The sequence below is a fragment of the Neoarius graeffei genome, chromosome 5 (assembly GCF_027579695.1).
Source record: "Neoarius graeffei isolate fNeoGra1 chromosome 5, fNeoGra1.pri, whole genome shotgun sequence".
NCBI classification, from domain to species: domain Eukaryota; kingdom Metazoa; phylum Chordata; class Actinopteri; order Siluriformes; family Ariidae; genus Neoarius; species Neoarius graeffei.
The window spans coordinates 102,348,186-102,360,498 of NC_083573.1; the positions used below are offsets into that span (position 1 = coordinate 102,348,186).

The 12,313-nt window shown below is 43.5% G+C and overlaps 1 protein-coding gene across 4 annotated transcripts in view; it reads left to right on the forward strand.

The window, feature by feature from the left end:
• LOC132887152 (NACHT, LRR and PYD domains-containing protein 12-like) overlaps nt 1–12,313 on the forward strand; it is a 56,591-nt gene that overhangs the window by 13,224 nt on the left and 31,054 nt on the right. Inside the window, exon 1 of one of the 4 annotated variants that reach the window (XM_060922588.1) lies at nt 8,052–8,319. The exons of the other annotated variants lie outside the window; for them this stretch is intronic. Coding sequence (XP_060778571.1) covers nt 8,294–8,319 — 26 coding nt within the window. The 5' untranslated portion in view covers nt 8,052–8,293. Of the gene's footprint in view, nt 1–8,051; nt 8,320–12,313 lie in introns of those variants that run through there. 4 annotated transcript variants of the gene reach the window in all.

A 12,313-nucleotide genomic window follows, 5' to 3' on the forward strand; every position in this document is an offset into this window, starting at 1 on the left:
TGTCCAGCCATGGGATTAAAGTGAGCCGCCTGGAATACCAATTCCCGGCGGCTCTTTGGAATTAAAAGCTGCGTGACACGCTCTTTAGTTTGAGTGTCCTGCGTCACTCGGTACAACCTATCCTTCATAATTGCGAAGTAGGGGAAGGACGGGGTGGCATTCGGCTGGAGCGTTTGACCATCGATTACTCTCACTTGGTCAAAAGCATGTCGCAGAGTCTCGTCTCGCGATTGTTCTAATGGGAAATCCGCGAGGGATTCCCCAATAGAGAGAGGAGGAACCGGCGGCTCCTCACTCTGACGCGGAGATGACGTAGACGGCTCTGCGACAGCTGCTCCCGCCAAAGCGGCACCGGGACCTCCCCCTGTTAAATGGCAGGACCCACTCTTTATTAGACGTGTCATTAAACCCCGAAATCCCGGCCAATCAGTCCCCAAAATTAAAGAGTGGGTAAGGCGGGGATTAACCGCCGCCTTCACTATAAATTTTTCCCCTCTGAAAATAATGTGGACCGACACCAAAGGGTAGCTGTGAACATCCCCGTGCACACACAACACCTTCACCCCCTGTGCTCCCCCCCAATGCCTCGTTTTGAACCAGGTTTTGGCGAATTGAGGTCTGATTACAACCCGAATCCACCAACGCCTGATATGTAGCCCCTTGGATACTCACGGGTATGCGATACGCCCCGGCCCGATCAAGGGCGGCCTCTGGCGCGTCGGGGATCCGAACCACCGCGCCCACTTCCATCGCCGTGCACTGCTGTTGAAGGTGGCCCGGCTCCCTGCAGCGCCAGCAAACCGGCCCGGGCTTTCCCTCTGCACTGGCGATCTGGGGCTCACTCACCTGAGGTGGGGGAGAGACAGACATAGAAGGGAGAAACGGGAGGGCACCGCGGGTGCGGCGGGCCGGCTGGGGTGGCGCCGGCCCCCGCCTCCGCGGAGGGGGAATGGGGCGAGGACGGGACACAGAAGGAGGGGGGGGGAGAGAGAGAAGAGATGCCGCCATCTGTTGTCCTGCCGCTGGTATAGCCGCCAAATGGTCCTCCGCCAGCTCGACTGCTTGATCCAGCGACGCCGGGCGGTGGCACCGGACCCACTCCGCGGTTCCTGCTGGCAAGCGCGCGACGAACTGTTCCAGCGCCACCTGGTCGAGGATTCCTTCGGCGTCGCGGTTGTTGGCCCTCAGCCACCGCCAGCAGGCGTCCCGGAGCTGCTGGCCAAACGCGAACGGCCAGCCGACTTCCTCCAAGCGCAGCGCGCGGAAGCGCTGGCGCTGCTGATCTGGAGTGCGCCCCACGCGCTGGAGGACGGCCCGGCGGAGGTCCGTGTAGGCCAGCCGGCGGTCGGTGGGGAGCTGTAGCGCGGCCAGCTGTGCTTCTCCCGTGAGCAGGGGGAGGAGGCGCGCCGCGCGCTGCTCCATCGGCCACCCCGAGGCTTCGGCGATTTGCTCAAAGAGCGTGATGAACGCCTCGGGGTCGTCCTGCGGGCCCATCTTGGTGAGGGGAGACGGGCCCGCGGTAGGAGCGCTGGTGGGCCCCGCCGACGCGAGGAGGTGCTGGAATGCCTGGCGATCTTCTTGTTGGGCCAACACCAGGGCCTCGAACCGCTCTTCTTGCTCCTTTCGGAGGGTGAGTAGCGCCTGGTGCTGGCTTTGCTGGGCCGTGCCGAGGGCGTGGATCAGTTCCGCGAACGGGGAGGACTCCATGGGGCTGGGAGGCTGCTGTGCTCCAGGTCCCGGGTTTCGGCACCACTGTAGCAGTTCAGTGTTCGTGGGTGGAGCACAGAGGACGGCAGGACAGAGATCAGGTTTGACAGCTCGATTTATTATTACACTTTTCAGCCTAATAATTAGGTGTACTTTTCAGACACACACACGTTCAGCAAGCAAGCGCCCCTCTGCTCTCACTCTCCCTCCTTAAGTAGGGCGCGGTCACTGGGAAGACACAAACACAGGTTAATTGCTCTCAGGTGTAGTGGATCTGCCACTCACCTTCCCTGACTCCGCCCTCCTGTCACAGACCGGCGCTTGACCACGCCCCCGCTGCCACACACTTATTTTATGTTTTCGCGTAAGGTTTGAATCACAATGTTGGACTCCATTTATTGATTTTTTTGTGACCCAGAGAAACATTTGCATTTAATAGGGGCTAGCATATGCATAAGCGGCAAGCTTAAAACCAGGGTTATAACATTGGTAGATAATGCTAGTGACACCCTAAAATAAACCTCCAAATATTTTTAGACATTCTAGACATACTGTCTACAGTATCTAAGATATTTGGTATACTCTATGAGGTGCCATAATATTTCATGAAAAGTGATCGAAATTTTGTCATAAAAGTCGTAAAATAGCAGCTTTTTCCATAACTTTGAGCTCCTGGTGCCACCATTAAACTTTTGAATTTTGTCAAAATATTTCACCTAGTGTGTTTTCTTACCAAAAGGAACATAAAAAGAAAAATGTGTCATGATCGGAGGAACTTTTCATTTTTAGGGGGCAACTGATGCACCCTATTGTACAGTAACGTTATGTCGTTACAACGTTGACCCACTTTTAACATGCCGAGTTCCGACTGTAGCCGGTAACAAATGCTAATTAGCTTGCTGTCAAGTTTTTCCTTTGTCGAGCTTTAAGCATAAGGTCATGGATGTTACTACTCCTTGTTGCTGCCGTAATATGATACATGATATGTGCTGTTGTCTGTTCATAGCCACTTTTTTAATCTATGCAGTTAGCATTGTTTTGTTACTAGTATTGTATGTTTCTTTTTGCTGTTTAACCGAAGTGTAACTGCTGCCATCTTGACAAGATCACCATCGCAAGAGATTTTATCTCATTGTTAAAAACAGAAAAATGCAGGCATATTGTCCAAGGAGCATGCAAAGTGCAAAGACCTTAAATTGCTCTGTGTAAATTAGAAAATGGCGCAACTTCCTCTGTAGCCGTCAACAGACAAGCACAGACTTGTCGTGAGTTTTGAGCCAATCACAACAGGGCAGCACTGTGGCCTAAGGTAAAACATGATAGTTTAAGTTTGTTTAAATTACAAAAATGAGTACACCCAATGACTGTCTCATATACTCTTCATATACAATTTTCTTTTTTTTTTTGTGCGGCATAAGTCTGAAATTTAACCTGTTATGGTCTTAAAAAGGTCTTAAATTGAACTTGTTCAAGCCTGCAGAAACCCTGTGTGGGATCAGGTGGTGTTACGAGCTGCTTTTTGCCTCTTCCCACAGCTCTTCGGTTGTGGTGCGATCTCTTTCTGTGATGTGCTTGTCCGCCTGAAAATTCTGCTTCCACATCCCTGAGGCATTCAAATTTGTTCTGAAGCCTTATGGGCTGTGGATTAATAGCATGGCTGTGGAGCATGGGTTGCATAGTATCAGAACGAACTGGTGTTGAAGTAATTACTCTTCTGTTTTTATTTTTGGGCCTGCCACCCATCTTGTACCAGTTTTCTGTACTCACATTTTGCTCTGTTAGATCGATGTATTCATCCACTCGATCTGCAATGCCATCGGCCTGTCGGAGTGCAATCTCTGCATTCTCAGCCACTGTTTCTGTACTCCTTTCGTGAGATGTCGCTCTTAGTTCGTCCGTCTTTGGCAGGGCATCAATCTTTGATTCCAGGATAGAAATCCTCTGTTCTAGTTCTGTGCATTTTCTGCAGGATCTTCTGGATTTTTTTGCCCCCTGGCATTTTGTTTTAAAAGCTAACTTATCTTGTAAAGGTGAAAAATAAAATGAATAGTGGAAATTAAGTGAAAAAGTAAAATAAAGATCAAGCAGGAGCAAAACAAAGAAACGTCCTACTCGCTTAAGTAGGCGGAGCGAAAAAAGTACGAGAACTGTGACAAAGATTACAAACGATGCTGTAACTGCGGTGGTGAACACAGTGCAGCCTATCAAGGTTGCGAGTTTAGCAAGCGAGCTAAAGAGGTGCAGAAAGTTAAAGCTTCCCAAGGTATTAGCTATTCAGAAGCCGTAAAGAAAGTCCCTAGAATCTCACCGTTACTAAAACAAAATGAACGTAGAGAAGTCAATAATGACAAGTCCACTAATAACTGTGAGGGGTGTAAAAAGTTGGAAAGGGATGGTCTAGCTATCAATAAGAGTGACTTTGTGCTCTTTATGGCAGAGATTATTAATTGTTCAGCTCAGAGTCGAACGGAAAGGATAAAGATAATTGTGAGGTCAGCTGAAAAGTATCTGGGTATCAAAGGGTTACTCTGGGAGACAGTCAGAGATAATCTAAACACGGATAGTCAATCTTCTCAAGTTACGTCAAGCTATGATTAGTTTAATGCTGTTAATAATATTACAGTGGAATGCCAGAAGCTTGATTACTAATGGTCAAGAATTCAAGAAGTACACTGATAAATTAAAGGAAAAACCTAACATAATTTGTGTGCAGGAAACTTGGTTGAAGCCTGAATTAGATTTTATCATTAAGGGATATACTGCAATTAGAAGGGATAGAGGAAATGGTAGAGGAGGAGGAGTTGCAACTTTTATCCAAAATGGAATCAGCTATAAAGTTCTTGAGGTCAACAAGAATCATGAGTCAATTGTGACTAAGGTATGGACTAAAAGAGGCCCAGTGAATATAGTGAACTATTATAATCTTTGTGGGAAGCTAGATGAAAATATTCTGGAAAACATTTTGGAGCCAGTACAAGGTAATATGGTTTGGTGTGGAGATTTTAATTCACACCATCTGCTTTGGGGCAGTGATCACACAGACTCAAATGGTTATATAATTGAAGAGTTTATTGATGATAAATGTTTGGTATGCATTAACAATGGGGAGGGTACACGATACAGTGGTATCAGCAACACAGAATCTGTCACTGATTTGACATTCTTATCTAGCAAGCTAGCAGGTACTAGTTCATGGAAGGTAGTAAAGAAAACTACAACTGGTAGTGATCATTATCCAGTATTAACTAAAATAGGATTAGAAGTGTGCTGTGAAAAGATTAAAAACACCAAGATGGAAAATGCAAACTGGGAAAACTTTCAAGTATTTTGTGCAGTAAGATGCCTTAAGCTAAGGGAGGTGAAAGAAATAGATGTTAATGAATTTAATAGTCTGTTGGTTGATGAAATAATAATATCAGCTGAGGAATCTATACCTAAAGTTAAAGGAAATGGGAGAAGTAAGAATGTTCCATGGTGGAATAAGGATTGCAGTAAAGCAGTCAAGGCAAGAAATAAGCTTTTAAGGATCTTAAAAAGTGTCATTCTCAACATGCTTTGATTGAATATAAGAGAGCTCAGGCAGCTGTTAGGAAAACAATTAAAGCAAACAAATAAAGCAAACAAATAAAGCGTACCTTTTGGAGGGAATACTGTAATAGTATAGGAAGGACTGTGAAACTGTCTGATGTATGGGGCATGATAAGAAGAATGGGAGGGATTAGAAGGAATCATGAGTTACCAGTCTTGAATAGTGGAAATATAGCTAGTAGCCATTAATAATCTGGAAAAAGCTGAACTTTTAGCACAAACATTTAGGAAGGTGCACAGCTCTGAAAACCTAACTAAAGAGGCTAGGGCAGTTAGAGACAACATTTTAAGAAAGCACCCAAATGTCTTAATAAGGAAGGAAAGCTCAGAAAACCCATTGGATCTGCCTCTTACTATGTTTGGGTTGAGGAAAGCCATATCTGCCAAACGGACTACTCCAGGGAAAGACATGGTATGCTACAAAATGTTAGCAAATATGACAGACGATACACTAAGGATAGTACTGAGATTATTTAACAGCATGGGATTCTGGGCATCTTCCATCAATGTGGAAGCATTCAATAATAGTTCCTGTACTTAAGCCAGGGAAAGAACCCTCTGATCCTGGTAGTTATAGGCCTATAGCGTTAACATCACAACTAGGCAAAGTTATGGAGAGGATAGTCACAGAAAGAATAACCTACCATATGGAAAGTAAAGGACTCTTTTCTCTCCCTATCAGAGTGGTTTCCGTAAAGGCCGTAACACAATGGATTCAGTCTTATGTTTAGAGTCTGACATTAGGAAGGCTCAGACCAATAAGGCGATAGTAATAGCAGTATTCTTTGACATAGAAAAAGCCTATGACATGCTCTGGAAGGAGGGTCTGCTAATTAAGTTAGAGTCCATGGGAATAGGTGGTAAGGCATACAACTGGATTTTGGATTTTCTATTTGACAGGAAGATATAGGTAAAAGTAGGTACAGAGTATTCTGAAATGTATACAGTGGAGAATGGTACACCGCAAGGTAGTGTGTGTGTAGCCCATTATTGTTTAATATCATGATTAATGACATCTTTTTAAACATAGAGCAAGGTATAGGCAAATCCTTATATGCAGATGATGGAGCATTATGGGTCAGAGGACGTAATATTTCACGTCAAAACAAAAATGCAAGCAGCAATAAAGAAAGTGGAAAAGTGGGCAAATGAATGGGGTTTTAGGCTATCAGTGTCAAAGACTCAAGTAATATGTTTTTCAAGAAGGCGCAAAATCACTCCTTTTTCTTTAAAACTTTATGAACATCCTCTTGAGCAAGTCAAAGCTATCCGATTTCTTGGGGTATGGTTTGACGAAAAGTTAACATGGAAAGTACACATGAGTAAGGTAGGAAACAAGTGTAAAAAGGTTAACATCCTTTGCTGTTTATCAGGACAGTCCTGGGGAGCCAGCAGAGCAGCTTTGCTTAATGTATACTGGGCACTTGTGAGGTCTGTCTTTGATTGTCTGCATAGCATAGATGTCTTCAGCTGAATCTAACATAAAGGTCTTAGATGTACTGCAAGCTCAGGCTTTGAGGATCTGTAGTGGATCCTTTAAAACATCCCCTGTACCTGCAATGCAGGATGGAAAGGGTGAGATGCCACTAAGGATTAGAAGAATACAACTTATGTTAACATACTGGGTTAACCTTAGAGGACAATCTGCTGATCATCCAGCTAAAAATATTTTAAATGACTGTTGGGAGCATAACAAGTCCAACTTTAGAAGCTTTGGGTGGATAGGTGATGCTAAAGCAGAGAGTTTAGGGCTACATCAGTTGCAGTACAGTTCTGTTGTACCTTTATCCTCTATTCAGCCATGGTTTTTCCCATTACCTTCTGTAGACCTGGGCATTCACTTAGAAATTAAAAAGAAACCAAAAGAGGTGACAGTAGAAGCCATAGTGCAGAATTATTTAGAGTTACATTTTCCCTGCCATACATTCATATTCACAGATGGATCAAAAGATCCAGAAAGAGAGTGTGCTGGTTCAGCAGTACACATTCCAGCAAATGATGTGAGCATTTTGAAAAGAATAGATGGCAACTTATCTGTTTACACTACAGAGTTAGTAGCGATCTGGTTGGCCCTGGAATGGATAAAAGAAAACAAAATTCACAATACTGTCATCATCTCAGATAGTTATTCAGCTCTACAAAGCATACAGTCAGGTAGATCATTCAGGGGCGACCTCATCAGTGAAATATACAGCACATTATTCCATCTAGAAGCAGTAGGAATAGTAACTCATTTTCTTTGGGTACCGGCACATGCTGGTGTTGAGGGTAATGAGCAGGTGGACAAGTTAGCCAAACAAACACTCAAGCATACAGAGGTAGATTTACTAATCCCTGTGAGTAGGGCGGAGGCTAAGGTCCTTATAAAGAATCATGCCAAATCAATCTGGCAGGAATACTGGGATGATAATGAAAAGGGCAGACATCTGTACAACATCCAAAAACAGGTGGACAAAGGAAGACTGGAAGGTAGAAGTAGGAAAGATGAGAGCATGATAACCCGTCTAAGAATTGGTCACACGGCTTAACTGTACACTAAAAATAATAGGTAAACATCACACAGGAAACTGTAATTACTGTAGCCAGCTGGAAACAGTAGAGCATGTTTTATTTCACTGCAAACAGTATGAGGAAGAAAGAAACAACCTTTGTCAGTCATTAAGCACAGTGAAGCACAGCAGTTTTAATCTACCTGGCATCTTAGGTAAGGCATCTAGCCATGTATATCATTTTGTTCTCAGATTTCTCAAAGAAACTGGGCTAGCCCAGAGGATATAAGGTGTTTTTTTTTTTTTTTTATTATTTAATCCAATATCTACCTGTTCCACACTCCAGCCCAGTTGGTGGCGGTAATGCTCCTTTAAGTTGGTTGCCAACCGCCATAAAACCCTAAAGAAGAAGAAGAGGATCAGGAGGCCCTGGGTCTCCATAGTGTGTGTCCCCCCAGAGCAGGAAGTGAAAGTGAAACTCAGCAGCTTCATTTAGTGTCGAGGAGAAAATGAACCTTTTCAGGACTATAACACGGTGAGTTTCTCCATCTAAAGCTTTAAGAGAACCCTCTGAAAGTATTGCCCCCTGGGTCATTCCATGTCAATTCACACACCCTCCCCAGTGACACCTCTTCAATTTGCCTGATATTTATTTTATTAGTGCCTTATGATGTCCAAAGAAAGAATCCAAAATTTTAGCTTCCTAGCTGGAACAGTTTTTGAATTTTGGCCCTTCAAAGTTTGGGTGCCACGCCCACTTTTGGGGTCCGGGAATTGTACACTTCATTTGCAAGCATTTTTGGAGGCCCATATCTTTTGTTCTAAGGGGAATATAGACCTGTAAATTGCTATATCTATGTATTCTGGCCCTGTCTATCTGATTCTGCACCTAAAAATAGCACAAGTTTACTAACTTTAGAGATATTAACCCCTTAAAAGTGGATTTTTTTAATGACACTTTTTTTTTTTTTTTTTTGACATTTCAGGGGTCCATATCTTGGAAAGTTTTTGTGTTGATAGGGTTTAAACTGATTTATCATCATATTTGGGAACTCTACTGTGTACATTTGTTCTGACATCCGATCTGGAAGTTAAACCTAGACTCATCAGGTTTTTTTTTTTTCAAGAAAAGGGGAAGGGGCCCCGAGCCACTCATGTGGGGAAAATTAGCATATCAATTAGTATTTCCCCTTTTTACTAATTGATATGCGAATTTTCCCCACATGAGTGGTTAGGGGCCCCTTCCCCTTTTCTTGAAAAAAAAAAAAACCCTGATGAGTCTAGGTTTAACTTCCAGATCAGATGTCAGAACAAATGTAGTAAAGCAACTAGGATGTTTTTCTTGGGATCATCCCCTTGTTTGCATCTTTCCCTTTCCTGTTTGAAAGATGCATTTAACTATTAAGTGTATAGTGGTCAGAGTTTGGCTGGATACAGGGAAAGGTGTCAAAAGTAAAAAAAAAAAAAAAACCAGCATCGTGAAACAGCCAGGAAAGGGTTTATCCCTTGTAATTGTCAATATAACTAATGGGGTATTGGGTATAAATAATCTTCCCATAGATTAAAATCACTATATGGGTGTGCTTTTACTACCTTAAACATGAACAGGCAGTCAAAACAACAGTTGACCTACTTTCCGGATTTAGGATTTTTCAGAAAATATGCAAAAATAGTACCATATACAAATGCTTAGTTTATATTGAAGGAGTTGGATAATCAGGGCGGCACGGTGGTGTAGTGGTTAGCGCTGTCGCCTCACAGCAAGAAGGTCCTGGGTTCGAGCCCCGGGGCCGGCGAGGGCCTTTCTGTGTGGAGTTTGCATGTTCTCCCCGTGTCCGCGTGGGTTTCCTCCGGGTGCTCCGTTTTCCCCCACAGTCCAAAGACATGCAGGTTAGGTTAACTGGTGACTCTAAATTGACCGTAGGTGTGAATGTGAGTGTGAATGGTTGTCTGTGTCTATGTGTCAGCCCTGTGATGACCTGGCGACTTGTCCAGGGTGTACCCCGCCTTTTGCCCGTAGTCAGCTGGGATTGGCTCCAGCTTGCCTGCGACCCTGTAGAAGGATAAAGCGGCTAGAGATAATGAGATGAGATGAGAGATGAGTTGGATAATCAAAGTTTTTATTGGCTTAAAAGTTTGATAAAAGGTGTCTGTTGATAGGGTTAAATGCTCATTCCAGTCACCATGTGCCCACATGGCCAACTAATGGCCTGAAGTAGGACGTACCAAATGGTAATTTTGTCCCGAAGTCATATTTGGGGCCCTCCTGTACCCCCACCAAACCTCTGAGTGCCCTGAAACTCTCTAAGTACACAGTAGAGTTCCCAAATATGATGATAAATCAGTTTAAACCCTATCAACACAAAAATTTTCCAAGATATGGACCCCTGAAATGTCAAAAAAAAAAAATTGTCCTAAAAAAATCCACTTTTATGGGGTTAATATCTCTAAAGTTAGTAAACTTGTGCTATTTTTAGGTGCAGAATCAGATAGACAGGGCCAGAATACATAGATATAGCAATTTACAGGTCTATATTCCCCTTAGAACAAAAGATATGGGCCTCCAAAAATGCTTGCAAATGAAGTGTACAATTCCCGGACCCCAAAAGTGGGCGTGGCACCCAAACTTTGAAGGGCCATAACTCAAAAAACGTTCGAGCTAGGAAGCTAAAATTTTGGATTCTTTCATTTGACATCATAAGGCACTAAGAAAATAAAAATAAGGCAAATTGAAGAGGTGTCACTGGGGAGGTTTTGGGCATTTGTGTGAATTGACATGGAATGACCCCCCCTTGCAGTGACGTCACATTTCCGTTCTCCCCCGTCGCCTGGGGAACAAGCGAACTTTGTTCACAGACTGAAGCCAAGTGAAGATGTCCGGCGTCTGTTGCTGTTGTCCGAAGAAAACTGCAGCTAAAAAAGCTCTGCTACCGGATTACTTGGATAATCTTAGTCAGAAAGAAGCGAAGGATAGATATCGGCGGAAATGAGGGTTTATTAGCGGTTATGATCCCAACAAAATCCCTTGAAGTGACTGGAGTGACGATGCAGATTTGTGGGCGAGCGTTAGCGTTAGCTCCATGTTGGAACAGACCTTCTTTTTCCTGAAGTGGAAACACACGGAAGAACACTTACACCAGGGGTGTCCAAACTGATCCATAAAGGGCCATGTGGCTGCAGGTTTTCATTCCAGCCATACAGCAGCACACCTGATTTGGCTCCTTCAATCAACTGACACACCCACCCTTTAATCAAGGGTGGGTGTGGCTGCAAGTATTTGACTGTGTGAAGACAGTTCAGTTGATTGAATGAGCCAAGTCAGGTGTGCTGCTGCATGGCTGGAATGAAAACCTGCAGCCACACGGCCCTTTATGGATCAGTTTGGACACCCCTGACTTACACACTACAAAAGCCACAAACCCTTCTTTGTGTAAATACTTTTTCCAGACAAGTCCATACTTGTAAGAATCATCTTCAGGTGACACAAAACAAAATGATTGGCTTTATCCTTAGCTCCTCCCCCAGGACTCCTATAGGGTTTACTGAGTTCAAACAGGTCAACATGTTGCCAGTCCATCTCCGAGTCAAACAGTTACAACTCAGTCACATCCACAACATGTTATATGGTAATGCTCCGAGATATCTCTCATCTTCTAGAAGTGTTCGGAATACTCGTCATAATACCTGTTCAGGTCCCATGTCCCTTTTTGTTCCTTCTGTAAAGTCATTTGTCCATTCTTCATTTAGGTTTACCGCCATCACTGCCTGGAACCAACTACCAAGTCAGAGTCCAGAAATGTTTTACATCGTTTTAAATCCAGTGTCAAGACTTTTTTATTTGATCAATTAGTTAATTCTTTGTCAACATTTTTCTTGAGAGCGGGGAGATGGTAATACTGTTTGTCTATTCCTCTGTTTGAACAACCACAAAGAGTGCAAAAATGAACCATATTTAAGACAGATTAAGTCTTGCTTACACAAAAGACACTGTTTGTCCCCCAGGTGGAATTATCACGTGATGCATGACATCATGCCCAAGGGGTCGATTGGAACAGCAAGAACAATTCTTTTGTTTCTGCTTTACACTGAACACATTTGGGTTTGAGATCAAAAGATGAATATAAGCCGATAGATCAGAATTTCAGCTTCGTTTCCTGATCTTTACATCTAGATGTGTTCACCAAGTCAAGTCAAGTTTATTTGTATAGCGCTTTTAACAATAAACATTGTCGCAAAGCAGCTTTACAGAATTTGAATGACTTAAAACATGAGCTAATTTTATCCCTAATCTATCCCCAATGATCAAGCTTGTGGCGACGGTGGCAAGGAAAAACTCCCTCAGACGACATGAGGAAGAAACCTCGAGAGGAACCAGACTCAAAAGGGAACCCATCCTCATTTGGGCAACAACAGATAGCATGACAATAATATTAACAGTTTTAACATGAAGACAGTTTCGTTGATGTTATAACTCTTCATTGATGGGAACTTGGGTGCAAAACTGTTCATGACAACTGCAGTCCTAAAGT